We start from the raw sequence: 25118 nt of genomic DNA, 5'->3' as shown, positions 1-25118 counted from the left end.
AACAGGCTCTAACCAGAGTAGAAAGAGAAGTGGGAGGCCGCGCTGCACAACTGAGCAACAAGATAAGTACATTAGAGTCTTTAGTTTGAGAAATCGACGCCTCACAGGTCCTCAACAAGCAGTTTCATTAAATAGTACCTGCAAAACACCAGTGTCAACGTCTACAGTGAAGAGGAGACTCTGGGATGCAGGCCTCCAGGGCAGAGTGGCAAAGAAAAAGCCATATCTGAGACTGGCTAATAAAAGGAAAAGATTAAAGGGAACCTGTCACCACTTTTTTGGCCCATAGGCTGCGGCCACCACCACCGGGCTCTTATATACAGCATTCTAACATGCTGTATATAAGAGTCCAGGCCGGGGCTATAACATAAAAACACTTTATAATACTTACCTAATGGTCGCGCTGTGGGCCTTATTGTCATGTCCGGTGCTGGCGCCTCTTTTGGCCATCTTCGTCCTCTTTCAGAAGCCTGTGTGCATGACGCGGCTACGTCATACACACTCCGCCGGTCCTGCGCAGGCGCACTAAAATACTTTGAACTGCCCTGCTCAGAGCAGAACAAAGTGTGCCTGCTCAGGACCTGAATGCCGGCGAGTATGTATGACCTCGGACCTGTCATGCACCACAGCTAGAGAAGAAGAAGAACAAAGATGGCCAAAAGAGGCGGTGCCGGTACCGGACAATGGAGACGCCCATAAGGCCCACAATGTGACCGTTAGGTAAGTATTATAAAGTTTTTTTTTATGTTATACCCCCAGCTTGGGCTCTTATATACAGCATGTTAGAATGCTGTATATAAGAGTCCGGTGGTGGTAGCCGCAGCTTATAAGCTGAAAAAGTGGTGACAGGATCCCTTTAATATCGGCAAAAGAACATAGACATTGGACAGAGGAATATTTGAAAAAATAGTGTTATGGACAGACAAATCGAAGTTTGAGGTCTTTGGATCACACAGAAGAACATTTGTGAGACGAAGAACTACTGCAAAGATACTGGAAGAGTGCCTGACGCCATCTGTCAAGCATGGTGGAGGCAATATAATGGTCTGGGGCTGCTTTGGAGCTGGTAAAGTGGGAGATTTGTACAAGGTAAAAGGGTTTTTGAATATGGAAGGCTATCACTCCATTTTGCAACGGCATGCCATACCCTGTGGACAGTGCTTGATTGGAGCCAATTTCATCCTACAACAGGACAATGACCCAAAGCACACCTCCAAATTATGCATGAACCTATTTAGGGAAGAAGCAGGCAGCTGGTATTCTATCTGTAATGGAGTGGCCAGCCCAGTCACCAGATCTCAACCCTATAGAGCTGTTGTGGGAGCAGCTTGACCGTATGGTGCGCAAAAAGTGACCATCCAGCCAATCCAACTTGTGGGAGGGGGAGGGGGGGAGCGTGGGGTGAAATGTCTCCAGATTACTGCAGAAAATAAACAGCTAGAATGCCAAAGGTCTGCAAAGCTGGAATTGCTGCAAAGGAGCATTCTGTGACGAAAGCAAAGTGTGAAGGAGAAAATTATTACTTTGAGTAAAAATCATTATTTCTAATCTCGGCAATGTCTGGACTATATTTTCTATTCATTATGCAACTCTTTTGATAAATAAAAGTATGATTTTTCATGAAAAAGACGCAATTATCTGGGTGACACCAAACTTTTGAACTGTAGTGTATATAATCCAAGTTTAAAATCTAATCATTCACTTTCCTCTTTGAATGTTAATACCTATATTTATCTTTTTTTTTTTTTTTAACAGGAAAGCTGTGGACTAGAAGTATGAAAGTTGCCTACAATATACTTCATAAACTGGGAACTAAGCAAGAGCCCATGGTCAGGCCTGGAGATAGGGTAATGCTATGCATTGAGTCTTTATATACTACTTTGGGGATCATAAAAATTTGTGCTTTTTCTGGATGTGATTTTTTTTTTTTTCTTTCCATCGTCTATTAAAGGGAATATGTCAGCAGGTTTTTGCTACCTCATCTAAGAGCAGCATGATGTAGGCAAAGAGGTCCTGAGTTGCACGATGTATCACTAAGGCCACTTTCACACTGCGTTATCTACGTTCACTAGTCCTGTTGGAGAGCTTCCGTCGACCCCCCCCCCCCCCACCCACCCACCCGCAAAAAGGGTTTCGGACGATGGGCCTTGACTGTAATGGTGCAAACGGAGTATACGCTAAAAGCCCTGTCACACACAGAGATAAATCTTTGGCAGATCTGTGGTTGCGGTGAAATCATGGACATATTGTTCCATTTGTACACAGCCACACACCTGGCACTGATTGTCCACAATTTCACTGCAACCACAGATCTGCCGCAGATTTATCTCTGTGTGTGACAGGGCCTTTAGGCTATGTGCGCACCTAACCATTTTTTGTGGCATCAAAAACACTGCGTTTCTGGACACTAAAAACGCACAAAAAACACAATTGTGGCAAAAACGCAGCGGTAAAAACACTGCGTTTTTGGTTGCGTTTCGCTGCGATTTTGACCACTGCGTTTTGCTGTGTTTTTCCAATGCATTGGATGGATGGAAAAATGCAGCAAAACGCAGAAAAGACATGGCCATTTTTTTTTCCACTTCAAAAACACAGCTTTAAAAAGAAGCTGTGTGTGGACAGCAAAAATGAAAAGTCATAGACTTTGCTGGGAAAGCAAAGTCCACCACTTTTGAGCCCAAAAATGCAACGCAAAAACGCAGTAAAAAAATATGCTGTGTGCGCACATACTTTTACTGGAAGCAGACACCCAAACGTAGTAGACTGCGTCTGGTGTCCGCCTGCAGAAACCATATAAGCCCGAAAATCTCTTTATGTATGCTACTAGATACAGGGACAGTTAGGCCGGGATTAGCAATAGGCACTCAGAACTGCTCGTGGGTCTGGGTGTATAGGGTGCTTTACACGCTGCGACATCGCTAACGAAATATCGTCGGGGTCACGTCGTTAGTGACGCGCATCCGGCGCCATTAGCGACATCGCAGTGTGTGACACCAAGGAGCGACGATCAACGATTGCAAAATCGTTCAAAATCGATGATCGTTGACACGTCGCTCCTTTTCAAAATGTTGTTGCTGCTGCAGGTACGATATTGTTCGACGTTCCTGCGGCAGCACACATCACATCGTGTGACACTGCAGGAACGAGTTACATCTCCTTACCTGCGTCCACCGGCAATGTGGAAGGAAGGAGGTGGGCGGGATGTTACGTCCCGCTCATCTCCACCCCTCCGCTTCTATTGGACGGCTGCCGTGTGACATTGCTGTGACGCCGCACGAACCGCCCCCTTAGAAAGGAGGTGGTTCGCCGGCCACAGCGACGTCGCAGGGCAGGCAAGTCCGTGTAAGGGGTGTAAGTGAGGTTGTGCACCACGGGCAGCGATTTGCCCGTGTCGCACAACCGATTGGGGCGGGTACGCTCGCTAGCGAGATCGCAGCGTGTCAAGTACCCTTAAATTGCTCCTGACAAGTTCACTTTCAGGTCTCCGGGGAGTGAATTTGTCTTCATATTGTCCAGGTGATGAGATTGATGGAAAACAAATTTCCTTTATGAATATCAGCTTTTTCCGGACTCCATACATTAGACCGGACTGTTCCTTTATCTATGTGACCTAGACATAGAATTTCTCACTTTAGATATTTTTAAGACTTTCATTGATGATGATAAAAAAAAAACCCAAAACCTTCAAAAGGTATAAATTAGAAGATGGCACTGAGGTCTCTGCTCCGCGTCTCTTCCACACTTGCTCCAAAATGTCAGTGCACTGTAAAGGCATAATTATGTTGTAACACGTAGTAATTTCACAGCTCTGTTCCCTGAAAGGGCAGATTACAAGGACTTACAGTGCAGATGGGATTCATGCAAACACGCCGCTCCGTCTCTCTGGGATAAATATGCTACAGCCGTTAAACTACATTTTCTGTTGTTTCCCACCCATTGTGGGAGTGAGACCGGCCTAAACCTTTAATTTCCTTCTGAAAATACAATTCCAAAGACGGCGTTTTAATTACTGCTGTGTAACTCCAAATCTCTCATATTTCTGGGGCCACAATTACAAAGTACAGGCTTGGTTATATTTAATACGTTCATTTTACAGCAAAAGACGGAGGGTTTTTGTTTTAACATATGAAAATACATGATGAAGTGGAATTATGTGATCTTTTCCATTTTCTATATTGATCCATGAAACTAGGAATTTCTTAGATCCTCGTTAACATGACGTAGACTGTGTCACTGCGCCTGACATGTCTATTTCAGTAAATAAGTGTATTCCTTACAAATTAACAATCCCCAAATACTTTTCCTTACTATTCTGTTTTATGCTGTTCCTCTGTTATTCCTCCTGAAAATGTATGAATAAATTGACAACTCAGTGTGAACAGTCACCCCACCAAGAGAGTATGTCCCTACACAGTCACCTCCCCAAAAGAGTGTGTCCCTACACAGTCACCTCCCCAAAAGAGTGTGTCCCTACACAGTCACCTCCCCAAAAGAGTGTGTCCCTACACAGTCACCTCCCCAAGAGAGTGTGTCCCTACACAGTCACCTCACCTAGAGAGTGTGTCCCTACACAGTCACCTCACCTAGAGAGTGTGTCCCTACAGTCACCTCACCTAGAGAGTGTGTCCCTACGCAGTCACCTCACCTAGAGAGTGTGTCCCTACGCAGTCTCTTCACCTAGAGAGTGTGTCCCTACAGTCACCTCCCCAAGAGAGTGTGTCCCTACACAGTCACCTCACCTAGAGAGTGTGTCCCTACACAGTCACCTCACCTAGAGAGTGTGTCCCTACAGTCACCTCACCTAGAGAGTGTGTCCCTACAGTCATCTCACCAAGAGAGTGTGTCCCTACGCAGTCACCTCACCTAGAGAATGTGTCCCTACAGTCACCTCACCTAGAGAGTGTGTCCCTACGCAGTCACCTCACCTAGAGAGTGTGTCCCTACGCAGTCTCTTCACCTAGAGAGTGTGTCCCTACGCAGTCTCTTCACCTAGAGAGTGTGTCCCTACGCAGTCTCTTCACCTAGAGAGTGTGTCCCTACGCAGTCTCTTCACCAAGAGAGTGTGTCCCTACACAGTCTGGCATTGTCAGCAATTGAGCAGTTAAACATCTATTTATACAGTGTAAGATGACCTCCTCCCCAACTAGTAAAACCCAGTTGTCTGTCATATATTTCAAGGAAGAATGGTAGAGAATTGGCACAATGTTCGATATGAATATAAACACTGACTATGGGTTAGTGGAGAACCTTGGCTCCTAGGCTGTCCCTCAAGCTAGCTATCCCTTATCTATCCCTAACCTCAGGGATACTCCTGATGGTGGAGAGGCCTGCATCTCCTTCCTACTGACCAGTGCTGATCTGATTCCCTCTCCCCTTCCCCTCAGAGAGGGACAAGACAGGAGTGTGATGAAACCCACAGACAAAGACAGACAAGGGAAAACCAAATCTCTGTCACACAGCATGCACACACAAATATTCAGACAATAAGGGGTTCAGGAGGAAAAAACAAGAGCAGGAAGGAAGTACAAAACAGGGGTAAACTCCACAACCACACCAAGCAGTAAGCACTACTTTTACCCGTAAGTCTTGAACACCACACTCCAAAACCCAACATAGAATAAACTACAGCTGGCACAGGTGGATGGTTTCAACCAGCATAAATAGGAGGTGAGGAGATGTGATAGGCTTCCCCACAACATGTGACCATAGGAGCAAGCAGGCTAGCAGAGATTAACTATTGCTAGCCTGCCTATGAATCAGCACACAGCAGGTCAACACCCGAGTCTGCTTGTGTTGATCCCAGACACCAGAGAAACTCTGCCAGAGTGTCACAATCTGCAATCTGAACAGAGTCCAATGCCGCCATGACAGTCTGCAAAGTTTGTGCAAAACTCCATGTGACAGAATGCTGACAGATCCTCTTTAAGAGTTTGGCCACTATTTTTTATTTTTTTTTTTATATTGAAGGGGATCTCAAGCTGATTTGTGGGAGTGCGACATCAGGCATCAACGCCGATCAGTTGTTACCAGCTGCAAATTTTTGGATGCTGCCAGATTACAACAGATCTGCCAACACTATAGTGGCTGCAGCCGGGTACTATTGTATATATCCACTCCATATTCATTTAAATGGGGCTGGATTTGCTGTTCCCGGCTGCACCCATTATAGAAATGATGGAGGGGCTGTGTTTCGGCAGCGTCCAGGAACAGTTAATCAATGGGAGTACCGGTTGTTGCACCCACTCCGATCAGATATTTATGGCCTAGGTGACATCTGTCCGTAAGGGGAGGTGGTTACTGCTCCATTTCATCCAAGTTATGCCGAAACACATCTTTAGGAATAGGGAAAATCCCCGAAACCTCTGAAAAGTTGCCTAACTTGCTGCTGGTCATAAATTACTATTTTATTATTTGGATTAGAATGTTTTTCCAATAGAAACTGTCTTAAGAGTCAAAGACTGCAAGGAAATATAGTCAAACACTGCAAGAAAACTTTAATGCTTTTTGATCTTTTTGGTGTATTGCCTTTTCGCAGACTCTGAACCACAAACTCTATGACCTACTCAGACTTGTTTAATTGCTTTCAGTCTTCATTTAACTCCCTGTTTGTTCTTGTAGGTGGCCCTCGTTTTTCCAAATAATGATCCTGCTGCGTTTATGGTAGCGTTTTATGGCTGTCTGTTAGCTGAAGTTGTTCCTGTTCCCATTGAAGTGCCACTTACAAGGAAGGTGAGGTGCTGTCACCCCATTACTGTATGCTGCCATGTACTTCATACTCCTGCCGGGTTATATTTGTAAGAGATTTCCAGCTTCATTTCTGGTGGTCAGAAGACCTGTATGAAAGGACCACTCATACTTCATAGGATTTACGAACTAGTATCCATCAGCTCTTTAGATTTGCATTATTGGTAAAAAAGAAAAAAAATAATACACTTTTCATAACAGCATACATCTCCAGCATGTGTTATTTTGGGGGACATATAGCACCAATCCAACATCTGTGGATATAAATGGAATATATGGTTAGAGGTTTTTCTGAGTTTTGAAAACCACATTGGAAAAGTCCAAGTTAGCACTGATCTCCTATCTAAACCAATGGTAGGGGGTTTGCTGGCACTATTTCGCTATTCACTTTTACTCCCTTATAGAACGATACTAGCTGCAGTACCCGACATTGCCCGGGATAGTAATTGTCTCTGTCTCTCTCCCGCTCTCCCTCTCTACCAGTCTCTCCCTGTCTCTCTCTCTCTGTCTGTCTCTGTCTGTCTCTCTCTGTCTCTTTCCCTGTATGTCTCTGTATCTCTTTGTCTCTATCTGTCTGTCTCTGTCTGTCTTCACTTTCCCAGTGTGTCTCTGTATCAGTCTCTCTGTCTCCTGTCTCTTTGTCTGTCTGTCTCCCAGCCTGTCTGTCTCCCTGCCTGCATCTGTCTGTCTCTGTCCCTGTCTGTCTCTTTCCCTGTCTGTCTCTTCCTTGTCTGTCTCTGTCTCTTTCCCTGTCTTTGTCTGACTGTCTCTCTAAAATACCACAGTGCTTCAGAGTCAAACATACTGTCATGGCTGAGGGTACAAGCTATTCCGGCTGTATAGTACAACACAAAGGGAAGGGGAATGAAATGTCTTATCACTAGGGAAAGGGGGAAGTGGTGACTCCTGACAATAACCTGCAGCTCACCCTCACTGCCCTCATTGACCCTATACAGGCTGCACACTGTCATCGAGCTGGATACCTGATTTGGGCCCTGATTAAGGATTGCAATTATGAGTGCTTGTCGACACCACTAACACTTAAGGAAGACAAAAGGAAACAATACAGGGAAAACACAAATGCTATCACCTGAGCCCAGGTAGCTAGCAAAACTCAAACACTTATCTGAGGAGCAGCTACCACAGAAGTCTTTGTAGCAGCAGTAGATGACCGCTGCAGACCACCGCCAGGAAGAACTATAAACCGCACCCAAACCACCCCAGGGTAAGGTTTATAAAGGAAGTCAGTGGCTGGCAACTGAGAGGAAAAAATGACAGTTTCTCAGTGCCCTAGAGTCTGCTGCTGCAGAAACCAGGAACAGGAAACTGTCAGATAACACGTGCTGCCAATCTCTGGAATTTTCTAGCACTTGCTGCCACTATTTTGTCAGCTGGCCGTGACAACTCAGTGACAGGGTGTGACACATACCTGGGTGAGATAAATGCAGTCAGTGCCTGATACATGTTCTCTATGGATTAGGCAGCATGTATCTGATGTCAGGGTCTCTTTTAAGAAGTCAACCTTTTTTTTTTATTCTTACCCTACTCAATAGGTAGTAAATCATAGGTGATTACCAGGTTTAAACCATCACCAAACACCATATGTTTCAGCTTCCTACAGTCAAGATCAGTGACAATGATGAACAAAAGTATCTAAGAGAGTTTGTTTCAAGGACTGTGACGTGGCCGATTCTTAGGTGGTCTGACTTTTGCTGATTGACGGAACCACAGTGCATCCAAGACAACAGTGCTGTACTTTTAGTAGTGGCTCATATATAGCCTTTTCCCATTCAATTATATACCAGAGATCTTAAATTGATTGCCCCCATAAACATTAGAACAAACTAATCCAACCTCCCCGACTGTGGTAGAGCTGGTCCACCACGAATGGAGCCTTCCCCAGTCTCCCTGCCAGGGAATGATCGGGAACGTTGAATTTCAGCACTCAACCCTTGTTCATGGGAAAATTAGGAGAGCTGAATGAGTGTTTGGCAGACCGTATTCTAACTTGGACGGCTGTCATATGGTTTTTCATCAGTTGTATAATTCCAGATATAACCCATTTAAACCTCATTATTGTGTTTATTTTAATTCCCCTCTCAATCTTCATCTTCACTTTACATTATTTCAATCCTGAGTGATTTTCTGAAGTATTCTGGAAATTTGACTTCAAAAAGTGTTTGTGCCTCTAACGCAATTTTAAATTAATCTAGAAAATCTGATCTGAGATGAATGTGCGTCTATTTTAATGTCACATATTCACAAAGTCACTATACATTACATAGCGGGAGAATTAGCTTCAGTCCTCCCAGCTCAGTTTGGGGCTGCGGGGCTGACAGAAGTCTAGGAGTGTTCACATAGACATGTAGCCTGCAGCGGAGAAGATGGCGAACGGCAAGATTATCTTAAAATATGCATCTTACAGCAGAGAAACAAATCACATTTGTCACAGTGGGTTTTTTCTCTTCTTTCTTCTCCCATGTGAATTATGCAGCTAATTTTGCTTGAGATTATAATGTTGCATGAGATATTGATTGTATCCTTGCCCAAATATTACCCAATAGATTACAAAATCTAGTCTGCAGGCTTTGCTTAATAGAGGTGAAGAGAACTGGGAGATAAACATCCTAAACATAATCGCAATCTGTATTAAGAATCAAGGAAAACTTGTAGAAGTGTTGTGCGGGCTTAAAAAATTACTCATCTATTCTCTGAATAGGTCATCAGTATAGGACTATAGGAGTTGACTCTTGACACCCCACTGATCAGTTGTGTTCAGCTCCAGTAATCGTCGGAAATAAACTGTGAACAATCCCGAAACAGTGCAACGCCAGCTCAATGTGTAGTGGTTGTTTCCCTAGGTGCTAAGTAGCAATGGCCGCTGCATAGTGAAAAGAAAAGAGCTGAAAACAGCTGATTTGTGGATGTGCCAGACCCCTTTAATCGGATACTGATGAGCTATTCTAAGGATGGGGCATCAATCAATATCTTAAGGGCTTTTGACACAAAGTCCATTTTAATCAATAGTAATAATTTCACAATTGGATGTGAAAAGAAAAAAGGTTCCTGTGCTGAAATAATCCTATAAATGTTCCCTTGCTGTGTACTGTGTAATAGCTGTGTCTGACCATACAGGTTAAAAGAAAAAAAGTTTTGGTACCGTGTTAGCCAGTTGAAAAATGATTGCTCTCAGTGAGAGAAACAAAATTATCATACAGGAACATTTTTGGAATACATCAGATCTCTTAGACACGAGAGGAAGTAAAAAAGGTTTACAGACAGGATAGATTTCAACTGATTCTGTGAGGTAAAACTTTGTAGTTAAACAGGTAGGGAAATGTTTTACCTTGCAGAAAATCGCATCTGTGATCCTATACTGTCCTGTCTGTATACTCTTTTGTTTTCTCCCCGTCCCAGGAGCTGTAATATGATCAGACCATGTCCCTGTACGGTCAGACACGGCCATTACACAGTACACAGCAGGGACACATATATAAGATTATCTCAGCACAGGAACATTTTTTTTAAACACATCCAATTGTGGAAATTATTATTACTCCAAGATCTATTGATTAACATGTACTTTGTTGTGTATTTTTTTCTTTTTTTGCAGCATTTACCTATACTTTTTAAAAAAAATTTGTAGCCAAAACAATGGTAAAACGCTCAAAAACATTCAGTCTTTTGAGCTTTACCATTGACTTGTAATATAAAGCAAAAAGCATCTTCTGAGCGGAAAATACCGGAAGAATAGTCCGGTCATTTTTAACTACTTCATATTTTTGGAAATCTGAAGTGTTTACAATTAGAGCTTTTTTTTCTTTTTCTAGTTTTTGTCATCATTTATCACAATACAAACTGCATTACATTATTTAATATAACTCCTACACCCGGTGAGAATGGTGCAGTTACTGTGATTTTTCATGTCACAACGACAGTATAATCCTTATATTAATATGAATCTAACTGACGAGTAAGAGTCCAGTTGTATTAATTTTTTGCTAACCATGTTTGACAGACAGCTGCAGCTTGTCATGAGCAGTGAGAACGCTCTGCAGCGGAGAAGGTCACTGAGGAGCTGTTATTTTGGCTAGTTGGGCAGAAATTGATCCTAATTTCTCATATTGGATAGATTTTCACAGTACGTGCACCAGCCACATCATGTCTAAGAGATCTACTTAATAACATATGCAGACTGCATTGGGAAATTTGGTGACAGAGCTACTTTAATTTTAACAATACATAAGATTTAAAGACCTAAATAATTCATAAATAACATAATAACATAAATAACAATATGCATATAAAACATTCACATACTAAGTATTATGTAAATCCACATAAAAATATGGAAATTCCTAAAGTATTTGATTGGCGTGAATAAAATAGAATAGAGATAGTTTTACATGTCCTTTGGTACCACGCTGCTCTTTGGTTCTTGAACCCTTTGGACACCTGGCATGAACTCTTGTTTTTTGATGTTTTGTGTTTTCTCTTCTCCAGGATGCAGGGAGCCAGCAGATTGGTTTTTTGTTAGGAAGCTGTGGGGTTACTGTGGCCTTGACTAGTGATGCCTGTCATAAAGGACTGCCAAAGAGTCCTACGGGGGAGATACCACAATTTAAAGGTGAGGATCTGAAAGCACTTGATTGGAAGATTCTTTTATGATTTTTGCCAAAATGGGACATTAAATTATATGCCTCTTTTGGTAAAAAAAAAAAAAAAAAGCTTAGTAAAAGTTGTATTTAGAAGTGCATTGCATTATCTCAAAGAGCAACTCTTAATGGGAATGAATCCACACTCATTGTATCACTCATTGATAAGCACCATTAGCCTTCGCTTACACCAGTGGTCCCCAACCTTTCTTACCTGAAGAACCACATACATCCCTGGTAGAGACTCACTAGCCACATCTAGACCCTTCCCACACCATGTATATCCAGATTTGATCTTCTGTACAAGAGTAGTCACCATCTGGAAACCCATTGTTCATAGCCATTTGCTAGACATGGTGGTACTATACCAAGCTGACATCTTCAGAGTAGGAGGAGAAAGAGGGGTTAATCCCGCGCAATCTGCCAAATAAGGTGTAGGAATGTTGATAAATCAATCAAACTTTTATTCCATAGGTCTACACGTTTTGAGGTGTAAAAACCTCTTTCTCAGGACCAGAATATCAACAATCAGTGTTGATTGATTGTTGATATTCTGGTCCTGTGGAAGAGGTTTTCACACCTCGAAACGCGTAGACCTATTGAATAAAAGATTAATTAATTTATCAATATTTCTACATCTTATTTGGCGGATTGCGCGGGATTAACCCCTCTATCTCCTCCTACTCTGAAGGCATCTCCACGTGGGGCCGCGGCAGCCGCCATTATCTCATGCTATCTATGGTGGTTGTGACCCTTCACAACCACATTTGGTGAGTATATTATTTTATATACTAACCCTTTGCTTATCTGGTAAAATCCCTATTAGCACTTCTGTCTTTTAGCTATAATACCAAGCTGACAGACAGCCGCAAGCCACATATAGCTGCCAAGCCACAGGTTGAGGACCCCTGGCTTACACCATGAGCCAGATTAGTGGCCATGATCCATCACAGTAGAAATCTTCATTCACTTTGGCATTACGGCTTACTTTATTGTAGAACTGATGTAAATACTTTTATGTCCAAAAATCACAAAAGTATTGTAGGAGTGAAATTTTTCGACATAAAAGTATTTACATCGATTTTCCTGGCTAACATGGTACCACAATATAACTTTATATTGTACATAATTTATGGTAGAATGTGACAAATTCTAATGGATCTTATAGATGATATCCGTCCTTATAATGGATCCTGATATTTGTAATGTGACCAGGTAGTATGTATAATGGATGTGTTGGCATTACCATCCGATTTCACTTTTCTATTGTCCTTTAGAAATAAAGATTAGTGATGGGGGAATATTAACGATTTGTGTTTAGATTGTTTAGAACGAATTCCAAAGTGATATTCCGGTATTTGTCACGAATAACGAACCTAATGTAAATCAATGGGAAACCGGTTCATTTGAATACTGGAATAGTACTCGTTATTCAGTAAGCATTACCTGAACACGAATAGTTACTATTCGCCCATCACTAGTCATGATCTCGGTTTCATTTTTTTATGGTAGCTGTTTTACATTTTAATTTGCATTATTTGTATGAATGACCTTCTAAATAGTTGTACCCTAAATATTCCTGGTAATGTCGGTAACAGGAGATTGGCGCACTTTTGGAAACAGTTTGACTATTTTTCATATTCGATGTACCTGATCTATTATTTCCTCTTTATGTACCTTCTGTTAACTATCTATATACCATCCCTTTGATGTCCGTAGGGGATTGTCCACCATTAAGAGTATTGGTATATCCCAAACATATGCGGCAAAAAATAATGTACTGCCAACATTCCTTCCAATTCTTACAGATTTTAACTCCATATTAATTTTCCCATATTACAAGGGATGTTGTTATAGAGCCTATGATCCTGATAAAAAGTTATTGGTTAATAATTGTTTTTATTTTTTTCCTTTTTTTTATTAGTTTTATAATTGCTGTTTATATTTATATTGAGATAACAATTTCTGTTTTTTGTTGGGGTTTTTTGTTTGTTTTTTTCCCTCTAAGGCTGGCCAAAGCTGCTTTGGTTTGTCACAGAATCAAAACACCTCTCCAAACCTCCTCGTGATTGGTTTCCACATATCAAGGATGCAAATAATGACACTGCGTATATAGAGGTACGTATATCATGCCCGCGCTCTGACACTTCTATTCCACTGAGCAACATTTAACCTACGTATGAGGACGGAGTTATTTCTTCCCATGAACTTACATATGAAAACCTAGACACTTCTAAAGAGCAAAACAAATGTTCACAATGAAAGCAACAGAGATTTTGCAATGGGGTTCACAAGCTTCCAACAGGGTCCTGAATTATCATGGGTCTTTAAAAAGACTGGTTTTCAATCAATGGGTCAAAGAGACCTTTTGGGTGCCAATAGTTGGTGCATAGACCCACTCTCTATAAGCTGGGTCTAATATTAGTTATGTATTTTACTCACTTATATGGCCCCATTAAAGGGGTTATCCGGCTTATTTTGCCTTTTGTTTTTTTTGTAATTTCACTATGGGGTTACATTAGTCAGGTCAGTAAGTAGATAGTGACTACTTACCTACCCTGCTGTAAGCCCCTCTCCCCCGGCTCAGAGCTGTCATTTGACTGCTCCTGCCATGATTTTGCTGATTCCTGTGATGTCATATCAACAGGGGCAGGACCATGTTGACATGGAAAACAGCCACTGCATGTTGCCACCCTGCTGGGCGGGTATCGTGCGTGGAGTCCTCGTCCCCCGTTCCCCGCACCCTCCCATGTATCAGAGGCAGCACCTGATGCATTTGAGGAAGCTGGAGAGCTGCATACAGAACTCGCATCTGAGCAGCGCCCGGGAATCTGTCCTCTGTCAGCTGCGGCCCCTGCATCGGCAGTGTTCATCAAGGGGGCTGCAGCTGACAGTGCTTTATATGAGAGAACCGATTCCCCAGCGCTGCTCAGATGAGAGCTCTGTATACAGCTAATGCAATGATCAGCCGCCGGCCAATCAGAGGCAGCAGCTGATCACTGGAGAAGCTGCATAGAGAACTCGTTCTGTACAGCGCTCGGGAATCTGTCCTCTGATATAAAGCGTTGTCAGAAGCAGGACACCGAGCGAACCAGGACATGTGAGAAGGATTTGTCTTTGTTTTTTTTGTTTTTTTTTTTTGCTTGTGTGAAGTATGGCGGAATAGGGGACACTACTACATGCAGGAGAGGGGCCATACTATAGGATGAGCAGAATGGGCACAAGGATGGGGCACAATACTATACCATGTGCACAAGGATAGGGCACAGTACTATAGCATGTGCACAAGGATAGGGCACAGTACTATAGCATGGGCACAAGGATGGGGAACAAAACTATAGCATGGGCACAAGGATGGGGCACAATACTATAGCATGGGCACAAGGATGGGGCACAGTACTATACCATGTGCACAAGGATAGGGCACAGTACTATAGCATGTGCACAAGGATAGGGCACAGTACTATAGCATGGGCACAAGGATGGGGCACAGTACTATAGCATGGACACAAGGATGGGGCACAGTACTATACCATGTGCACAAGGATAGGGCACAGTACTATAGCATGGGCACAAGGATGGGGCACAGTACTATAGCATTGGCACAAGGATGGGGCACAGTACTATAACTTGGGCACAAGGATGGGGCACAGTACTATAGCATGGACACAAGGATGGGGCACAGTACTATACCATGTGCACAAGGATAGGGCACAGTACTATAGCATGGGCACAAGGATGGGGCACAGTACTATAACTTGGGCACAAGGATGGGGCACAGTACTATAGCATGGACACAAGGATGGGGCACAGTACTATAGCATGGGCACAAGGATGGGGCACAGTACTATAACTTGGGCACAAGGATGGGGCACAGTACTATAGCATGGACACAAGGATGGGGCACAGTACTATACCATGTGCACAAGGATAGGGCACAGTACTATAGCATGGGCACAAGGATGGGGCACAGTACTATAATTTGGGCACAATGATGGGGCACAGTACTATAGCATGGACACAAGGATGGGGCACAGTACTATACCATGTGCACAAGGATAGGGCACAGTACTATAGCATGGGCACAAGGATGGGGCACAGTACTATAGCATTGGCACAAGGATGGGGCACAGTACTATAACTTGGGCACAAGGATGGGGCACAGTACTATAGCATGGACACAAGGATGGGGCACAGTACTATACCATGTGCACAAGGATAGGGCACAGTACTATAGCATGGGCACAAGGATGGGGCACAGTACTATAACTTGGGCACAAGGATGGGGCACAGTACTATAGCATGGACACAAGGATGGGGCACAGTACTATACCATGTGCACAAGGATAGGGCACAGTACTATAGCATGGGCACAAGGATGGGGCACAGTACTATAACTTGGGCACAAGGATGGGGCACAGTACTATAGCATGGACACAAGGATGGGGCACAGTACTATACCATGTGCACAAGGATAGGGCACAGTACTATAGCATGGGCACAAGGATGGGGCACAGTACTATAACTTGGGCACAAGGATGGGGCACAGTACTATAGCATGGACAGAAGGATGGGGCACAGTACTATAGCACGGGCACAAGGATGGGGCACAGTACTATAGCATGGACACAAGGATGGGGCACAGTACTATACCATGTGCACAAGGATAGGGCACAGTACTATAGCATGGGCACAAGGATGGGGCACAGTACTATAACTTGGGCACAAGGATGGGGCACAGTACTATAGCATGGACACAAGGATGGGGCACAGTACTATACCATGTGCACAAGGATAGGGCACAGTACTATAGCATGGGCACAAGGATGGGGCACAGTACTATAACTTGGGCACAAGGATGGGGCACAGTACTATAGCATGGACACAAGGATGGGGCACAGTACTATAGCACGGGCACAAGGATGGGGCACAGTACTATAGCATGGACACAAGGATGGGGCACAGTACTATACCATGTGCACAAGGATAGGGCACAGTACTATAGCATGGGCACAAGGATGGGGCACAGTACTATAACTTGGGCACAAGGATGGGGCACGGTACTATAGCATGGGCACAAGGATGGGGCACAGTACTATAGCTTGGGCACAAGGATGGGGCATGGTACTATAGCATGTGCACAAGGATGGGGCACAGTACTATAGCTTGGGCACAAAGATGGGGCACAGTACTATAGCTTGGGCACAAGGATGGGGCACAGTACTATAGCTTGGGCACAAGGATGGGGCATGGTACTATAGCATGGGCACAAGGATGGGGCACAGTACTATAGCTTGGACACAAGGATGGGGCACAGTACTATACCATGTGCACAAGGATAGGGCACAGTACTATAGCATGGGCACAAGGATGGGGCACAGTACTATAACTTGGGCACAAGGATGGGGCACAGTACTATAGCATGGACACAAGGATGGGGCACAGTACTATAGCATGGGCACAAGGATGGGGCACAGTACTATAACTTGGGCACAAGGATGGGGCACAGTACTATAGCATGGACACAAGGATGGGGCACAGTACTATACCATGTGCACAAGGATAGGGCACAGTACTATAGCATGGGCACAAGGATGGGGCACAGTACTATAACTTGGGCACAAGGATGGGGCACAGTACTATAGCATGGACACAAGGATGGGGCACAGTACTATAGCATGGGCACAAGGATGGGGCACAGTACTATAACTTGGGCACAAGGATGGGGCACGGTACTATAGCATGGGCACAAGGATGGGGCACAGTACTATAGCTTGGGCACAAGGATGGGGCACAGTACTATAGCTTGGGCACAAGGATGGGGCACAGTACTATAGCTTGGGCACAAGGATGGGGCATGGTACTATAGCATGGGCACAAGGATGGGGCACAGTACTATAGCTTGGGCACAAGGATGGGGCACAGTACTATAGCTTGGGCACAAGGATGGGGCACAGTACTATAGCTTGGGCACAAGGATGGAGCACAGTACTATATTATATGTGCCCAAAATGTGCTGTCCTAGAGGTCTGTGCTGAGCAGAATACTGACAGCCAATGGCTGGGCAGAGGGCGGGGCTGGACAGTGAGACCGGGCGGTGCCATCTCTGACTGTGAGGTTTGGCAACCAAGGACAGCAACAAGTCAAGTTTGCTTGAGCTGCAGGTAAACAAAGAGGCTGCAGAGATAAAGGGATAATTCAAGAGAAACAAAAGTTAGAAAACAAAAAAAAATAATGTAGGGGTAATTTATATGACAATACAGCACGGATTAGCTTAAACATTTTTTGGAATGTATGTCGGACAACTCCTTTAATGCTTTCCAGACGTAATCATCATTGTCCCCATTGGGACTCACATTCTAAATTCCTTGTCAGTACGTCTTTGTAGTTTAGGAGGAAACTGGAAAACCTGGAGGAAACCCATGGGGACACAAGGAGAACTTACAAACTCCTTGCAGATGTTGACCTTGATGGGATTTGAACCCAGGTCCCCAGCGCTGCAAATTTAGTGCTAACCACTGAGTCATCTCTGTGGCTATTATTCAGCTGCAATACCAGACACAGCCTATGTGCAAAGATGGCACAGAAAGAATTTTTTTTTTTTTTTTTTTTTTTTTAGTTTTTTCTAATCTCATTAAGCTCTGGTTAATTGATTATCTCAGAATTGGACGCCAAGGTGGAGAAAGCTTTGTCTGTCAATGTTTCTTTCCATTGAACTCTCATCAACTTTGAGCAGCAAGAGATTACGTTGTTCATTACCTTCAGGCTTATAGCTCTTATCAACACTGATCCATTGTAGAAAACCATAGCTAGACCGGTACCTTCATTCACTGCAATGCGATAGCCTAAAAATGTCAAGGAAAGGCAATAAATATTAGAAAACTACATAACATTTCCTTGTAAAATGATTCTTGCGTGTTGTATATTTATTCTGGTTGTATGTACCTTCTTCTTCAGTATAAAACGTGTAAAGATGGCAGCGTGCTAGGAGTGACGGTGACCAGAATAGCTCTCCTCACACATTGCCAGGCGCTCACACAAGCCTGTGGGTACACGGAAGGTAAGAACCGACCACTTCCTTTACTCATCCCTAGAAATGATGGTGGAACTTTTTATGAATGGAGTTTGAATAGGTTATTTCTTTAGTTTGTATCCACATTTCTTTTCCTTTTAAAACTTGCTGTAAAAGTTGTTTTCAATGTTTTGAGTGGATAACAATTACTAGGAGTTTCCATTATGCTGGAACCCAGCGGTTGGAGATTTCCTCTTTAGGGAGAGCTGCCATCTCCAGACTACACTATTGTCCTCTTATGCCATAAAATAACTGCAGATGATGAAATGACAGTATTATTGTAGATGGAGTGCGAGAGGAGCAGAGCATTAACCCCTTCAAGCCATGGCCATTTTCCATTTTTGCTTTTTAGTTTTTTTTTCCCCTTCTTCCGAGAGCCATAACTTTTTATTTTTCCACCAAATATAGCCATATAATGGCTTGGGTTTTTTGTGGGACGAGTTGTACTTTTGCAAGAGACAATTCATTTTACCATATAGTGTACTGCAAAATAGGAAAAAAAAATCCAAGTGCGGTGAAATTGCAAAAAAGTGCAATTGCACGATATTTTTTTTTAATTTACCATGTTCACTAAATGGTAAAACTGACCTGAAAATATGATTCCCCAGGTCGATACGAGTTCATAGATGCCAAACATATAGCTTTTTTTTTTTTTATTTTTAGTAGTGAAAAAAATTCTGAAATTTATAATAAAAAAAAAAAACAAAAAAACAATGTTGCTTTTGTCTCCATTTTCTGAGACCCTTGACGTTTTCATTTTCGGGATCTGGGGCTGGGTGACTTCTTATTTTTTGCTCTCTGAGATGAAGTTCTTACTGATACCCTCTTAGAGTAGATACAATGTTTTGGTAGCCTCTTATTGCATTTTATTGCAGTGTTTGGGCGACCAAGAAAACGTAATTCTGACATTTTTATTTTTTTTCTGTTATGCTGTTTACAGATTGGATTAATTGATTTTATATTTTGATGGATCAAAAATTTCAGAACTCGGTGATTCCAAATATTTGTATTTTTTTATTTTTATTATCAATGGGGCAAAAAGGGGGGTGATTTGAACTTTTTTGGTTTTTTTTTTTAAATATTTTTTAAAACTTCTTTTTAAAACTTTTTATTGAATTTACTTGTCCCCTTAGGGGACTTGAAGCTGCGATTATCAGATTACTTCTGCTATACAGAGCACTGTGTCAGTAATGCTCTGCATAGCGAAAATCACGATCTCCTAGGAACGACATTTTGCTGCTGGTATTCACAGGAGGATCGAGATGACAAGCAGGGGGGTCACCAGCTAACCCTCGGCTGTCATGTCAACCCATCGGCACCCCATGATGACAGTGTGATTTACCTGGTTAACAGCTGCGGGCAGATCTCCGAGGCAGATGATGGCTCAGTAAATCAGCCGTCATGTGCAGGGGAAAATGCCCACAACAAACCAAAGGAATACACGTCTTATGTCGTGAAGGGGTTAAAGAAGATTTTCCCTCCTAAAATATATTGCCGTTTTGTTTTTTTTACTTTCACAGATAATTTTTCTGTTCCAATAAGGTGGCCATATTTGTGATGTTACTTAAAAACCCCTACCGATAGCTAGAACAAGTGGGAGCAACAATAAGAACGTTGCTATCTCTAGGATTGATCTACTTGGAGGAGACCATTTTACATTTAGACATTTGTGGAAAATCGTGCTGATGTTACACCAGTATCGCTCCTTACACCAACTCTGTAATTGTTCAATACTTTGCTGAGAACTTAAAGGGGTATTCCCATCTCCAAGATCCGATCCCAATATTTAATAGATGTAATAATAGTATTGGCAACTATGTCACTTACCTCATGTTCAGGGCATTGCAGGACCTTGGGAATTCATGGTTGTGATCACGCATATAGTCACAGTTAGTTAGTTACTCGTGATTTAAGATCCTGCAATGCCCTGAACATGAGGTATGTGACATAGTGAATCAGAAGAACTATACTACATTTGTAATTGGACGTATTTGCCAATATTATTATTATTACACCTACTACATATTTTGATAGAATCATTTAGGTGGGAATAACCTTTAATATTTGCTGAACCTCTTTAAGTTCATTGACCTCCACTCCATTGATGTGTCCTAAGTCATGTCACAAATGGTTTCTCTTTAGTGGAATTCCCCTTTAAGAGTTTGATAGATTTTTGTTCTGGTGCTTTCTAGATTCCGGTATGTTTTTTTGTGTGCGTGAGACAGGTATTGTATTTGGACTCTGCACTCTGCTTTCTCCAGTAGTCCCATAGATAATGAACAGAGCAGAGGCTGAGCACATGCGCCTCTGCTGCATACTCAGGATTTCTGGGGTGTTCCACCTATCAAGTAACCAGCAAGATATTCCCCATTAATAGGATAGTGGATAACTTGCGATTTTGGGAAAGTTCCTTTAAGTAATCCATGTAATAGTTATTTTTGTAAAACACATTTGGAGTAAAACAGTATTTTTTGTGTAACATATTATATATATATATATATATATATATATATAATATATGTGTGTGTGTGTGTAAATTAAATATAAAATATCTCTCTCTCTTTTATATATATATATATATATATATATATAAAATATGATTTTTTTATTTTGTTTTTATTGTTTTTTGTTTTCTTTTCATGTACAGTGTTTTCTTATACTGATATTGTATTTTCCTTTCATAGCGGAAACCATTGTGAATGTTTTGGATTTCAAGAAAGATGTGGGACTGTGGCACGGGATCCTGACGGTACGAAGCCAAATTATTCTTGTTTTTCGCAGTATTATTCAATGTCCCGTCATGACTGTTTATTAAGATTTACACATTGCTCACAACTGCATATTAAGTTGTTAATTTTCCAGTCTCGGGGCGGCGTACAGCCCCTCTTATTTCAACCCAATTTATCCATTCTAATTCATGCCACCTCATGGTGTTTAGTGGAATGTGTGTGTATATATGTGTGTATGTTTGTGTATATAGATATAGATATATATATATATTTACTGAGCTAGGAGATGACAGTTGGTGCTTTTAAAGTTAAATGGAGGATCAAGAAGCAGATACAATGACAGTTATAATTCTCCATAGAAATTTATAAGCACCAACTGTCATCTCCTATCTCAGTAATGAGAAAATATAGCCTCACTGAAGACCAATTTTTACTTGTGAATTAAGAATTTTGAGAATGAAGGATCAGCAAAGGAGGAGAAAGGAGCAGATTTCTCTAATATATTACAAAGTTTCTTGAAAAAAAAAAACACAAAAAACATTTAAATGATTAATTTTTATTTAAGGAATTCTGGTTTGCCATTTATATTAGTTGTGGTCAGCTTGACATGATATAATGATGTAGAGGAAACATCGGTCATGGGTATATAAAGAAGCCCATACCTCCATTAGGTACAAAATATACACAAAAATGCAACTTTTGGAAAAGGAAAAGTACCAAAGTGACCCTATAAAAATAGCAACCATTGCTTTGTCTGGGCATATATGAGTGTTGTGGGGAAGGCAGCTGCACTGCACCTTTCCAGGTAGATGGGAATCACTGGGTTATTTTGTGTGTATATGCAGGTTTTTATATAAAGCCTACACAAGAGCTTACTGTCCCCAATACGTGGGGGCCCTGAGAACGCTTAAAGAGTTTATCCACTACTTTTATATTGTTGGCCTTTCCTTAGGATAGGTCATGAATGTCTGATGAGCTGAGGTCCAGTAACCCCGCTAATCAGCTATTTTACATGCTAGCTATTTTAGGTGCTGGCGGCAGCAGGCAGCCGGAAATGCTCAGTTCCTGGGCTGCACCATCAACTGATAGCGGTCGAGTACTGCACATCCGCCGCCTATTAATTTGAATGGGAGACGGATGTGCAGTACCCAGTCGCGGCCACTATCAGAAGCTGGGGCACCTCCAGAACTGAGCATTTCCCTCTGCCTGCTGCCGCCACCGGCACCGAGAATATCTGGTTGGGGGAGGTGCAGAGTGTCGTACCTTGGTCGATTATACATTGATGACCTATCCTAAGGATAGGCCATCAAAGTAGTAGTGGATGACTCCTCTAAATGAGCCATTTGATGGGCCTAATTCCCTACAGAGCCTTTCGCTGCCCAAAAAAACTGAATGTAATTTTTTTTATTTGACTACAAGATCTTCTCTTCCTTTCTATTCATTGATGTTGTTTTCTTTTTGACGGTTTTATCTTTATGACCAAAGGTTTCTCATTTACTGTTTGGGCTTGATTTCCTTGTTTTTCACAGTGACAATCTTGCCAATTGCGGGTTGTTACTCTGTCCCCACCTCACGACATCAGAGACCATAGTACAGATGTTTTTGGCTTTATTATGTTTTCCTGAAGCCGTGCGTTCTGTCGTGCTGCAGGATGAGCGGTCCGCCGAGGGTCTTTCATTGTAGGAGTCATTTGGAGCCTGGCAGCCGAGGCTCATTCTGCAGACACTGTGCGTTCTAGCACCTGTTCTAGGAGTGTGTCCTTCCATCCTTGCATGTCACAAAGGGCCATTTAAACCCATAAAGATGACAATAATCCTTCATTTCAGATTACATCAGTGCGTTTGCTCGCTCTATAGTCTGACAATAACTGTGCGCAAACAGTCCCTGTGATTCATTTACTGATTACTTCATCTCTGTATTATCACCTGCCTTTACCGCTCACAAAGCCTCGGATTTCCAGCATCTCATGTTTCCGTCTGGGATCATTTTCTCCTCCACTTCACTTAGATCGACCCCTCTTCATGAAAAGAACTTTTATTAAGACTCCATAATAGCCGTCATTACACAATTTCAGTATTATTACAGTTATTGAATATGGCTAATATTAAGGGCCACTGAACAAGAGGGACGGGAAGGGCTGCGAGTATTTCATTAAAAATGCAAGGAGAGCGATCAAGTCCTTTTTAGAAGAGTTGTCCGCCCCCCCGCTGTTATCACTAACGAAAGACCTGTGGTGCCATAGGTTTTTCCCCGCAGCAGCCATCCAGTATATGTAATACATAAGTCTACCATAGCGGGAGCGTCCATGTTTGGGTACCTCTTCGGTGTCTCCCATATGCCCCAAAAAAGCATATGGACAGAATATATCATGTAAAAAAGACTTGGCCACAATAACCACTTTTTACCTGCAGCAGCATTTTCCTGCCGATCTCCTTCCTCTTCCTCCAGAGGATGTCAGTGACCGCTGCAGCACATCATTGTCCACTGATTGGCTGCAGGAGACTATTACTTGCAGCCCAGATAGAATTTGATTAGAACAGCAGAAGTATGGAGGAGCAGTGAGGTCCATTGTTTTGTTCTCTTTTATGCTAGGACCCCCGTATGCCCATTTTAAAAGGCAATAACACCTTTAAAGTAGTAACATTTACACCTTGCCTGTATCCTCCGTATATTTATGTAGTGGAATTCGAATAACTGAATGGATACATACATACACCCATACAACAAAGGTGCTGTCTGAGTTTTCCAGTTGGCAAACTGGGAGTAACTGTTGCAGTGAGAGCTAATTCCAATCAAAACAATTTAAAGGGGTGATCCACTGTTTGGATAACCTCTTCTTAATCTCTTTTTTTCCAGTAGGAAAATATTAACACTTCTATTCTCCTCCAGTGCTGGTGCCGTTCCAGCAGTATCAGTACTGGATCTCCTGGGGATTCTGTAACATTATGTCATGCAATCCCTGCACACATTCAGCACTGGCTTTACTGTCCACTGTTTTGGATGTAGTTGACATCTGGAGGTAGTGAAGACGGCGGCATCTCCCTCACTTTCTCCAGATGTCTTGATCTGTACAAAGCAGGGGAGAATTAATCGGTTGCTGATTGGCTGCAGGGATCACGTGACATTATTATTCCCAGGATAGTCAGTGCTAACTCCACTGGAACGGCGCCGGCACCGGAGATGAGTATAGGTGTTATGTTACTGTGCAAAATATAGGTAATGAGAAGGGGTTGTCCAAGTAATGGATAACTCCTTTAACCTCCTTAGATGCTGCTGATAATTGTGGCATTTTTGAGAGGTCAGGAAAGGCTATGGCGATTCACTTCTGGTGCTAATGGGAAACCCGCAACCCATCTGCATCGCAACAACACCATGTCTACTCCTTTATGAAGTTCAGCCTGTCCCAGTAATTATATAAGAGCCTGCGGTACCACCCCACTTTGATTTTTTTTTTTTCACAATTTTCAGTACATGATATGGTAAAATGAATGTTCCCATTAAAAACCACAACTCCTTCTACAAAACCAAATTCCTCATATAACTAGGTCAGTGGAAAAATAAAAGTTATGACTCTTGGAATACAAGAAAGTAAAAAAAAAAAAAAAAAGTGAAAAAGATTTAAAAAAAAAAAATAAATAATAATAAAATATATAAAATTAAAAAATGGACGCTTTTCCAAAAGGTTGAAATGATAATTTTTGCATTTTTTTTTTATTTACCAATAAAACTTCTGGAAAATTGTAGAAATTAAATGTACATTTAAAATATTTTTTCTCTATTTAAGTTATGATGAGATGTTGTCACTCCTTTTCCTGGCTTTGATTCTTATTTACCCGATTATCCAGTATTTTTGTTTGCACTCACTTTAACATATTTTACGCTTTTTTTTTCTTCAGGAGAGCTATTTTCTATTCTTTT

At 42.2% G+C, this 25118-nt stretch overlaps 1 protein-coding gene across 8 annotated transcripts in view; it reads left to right on the top strand.

The window, feature by feature from the left end:
- DIP2C (disco interacting protein 2 homolog C) overlaps nucleotides 1-25118 on the top strand; it is a 655955-nt gene that overhangs the window by 440603 nt on the left and 190234 nt on the right. For all 8 annotated transcript variants that reach the window (XM_075315465.1, XM_075315466.1, XM_075315463.1 and 5 more), the window contains 6 exons: nucleotides 1756-1847; nucleotides 6619-6729; nucleotides 11248-11371; nucleotides 13408-13517; nucleotides 18357-18459; nucleotides 21156-21220. In XM_075315465.1, the coding sequence (XP_075171580.1) occupies nucleotides 1756-1847; nucleotides 6619-6729; nucleotides 11248-11371; nucleotides 13408-13517; nucleotides 18357-18459; nucleotides 21156-21220 (605 nt within the window). The remainder of the gene's footprint in view (nucleotides 1-1755; nucleotides 1848-6618; nucleotides 6730-11247; nucleotides 11372-13407; nucleotides 13518-18356; nucleotides 18460-21155; nucleotides 21221-25118) is intronic.

This window comes from Anomaloglossus baeobatrachus, chromosome 6, assembly GCF_048569485.1.
Source record: "Anomaloglossus baeobatrachus isolate aAnoBae1 chromosome 6, aAnoBae1.hap1, whole genome shotgun sequence".
NCBI classification, from domain to species: Eukaryota; Metazoa; Chordata; class Amphibia; order Anura; family Aromobatidae; genus Anomaloglossus; species Anomaloglossus baeobatrachus.
This window is presented reverse-complemented; position numbering and strand designations above follow the sequence as displayed.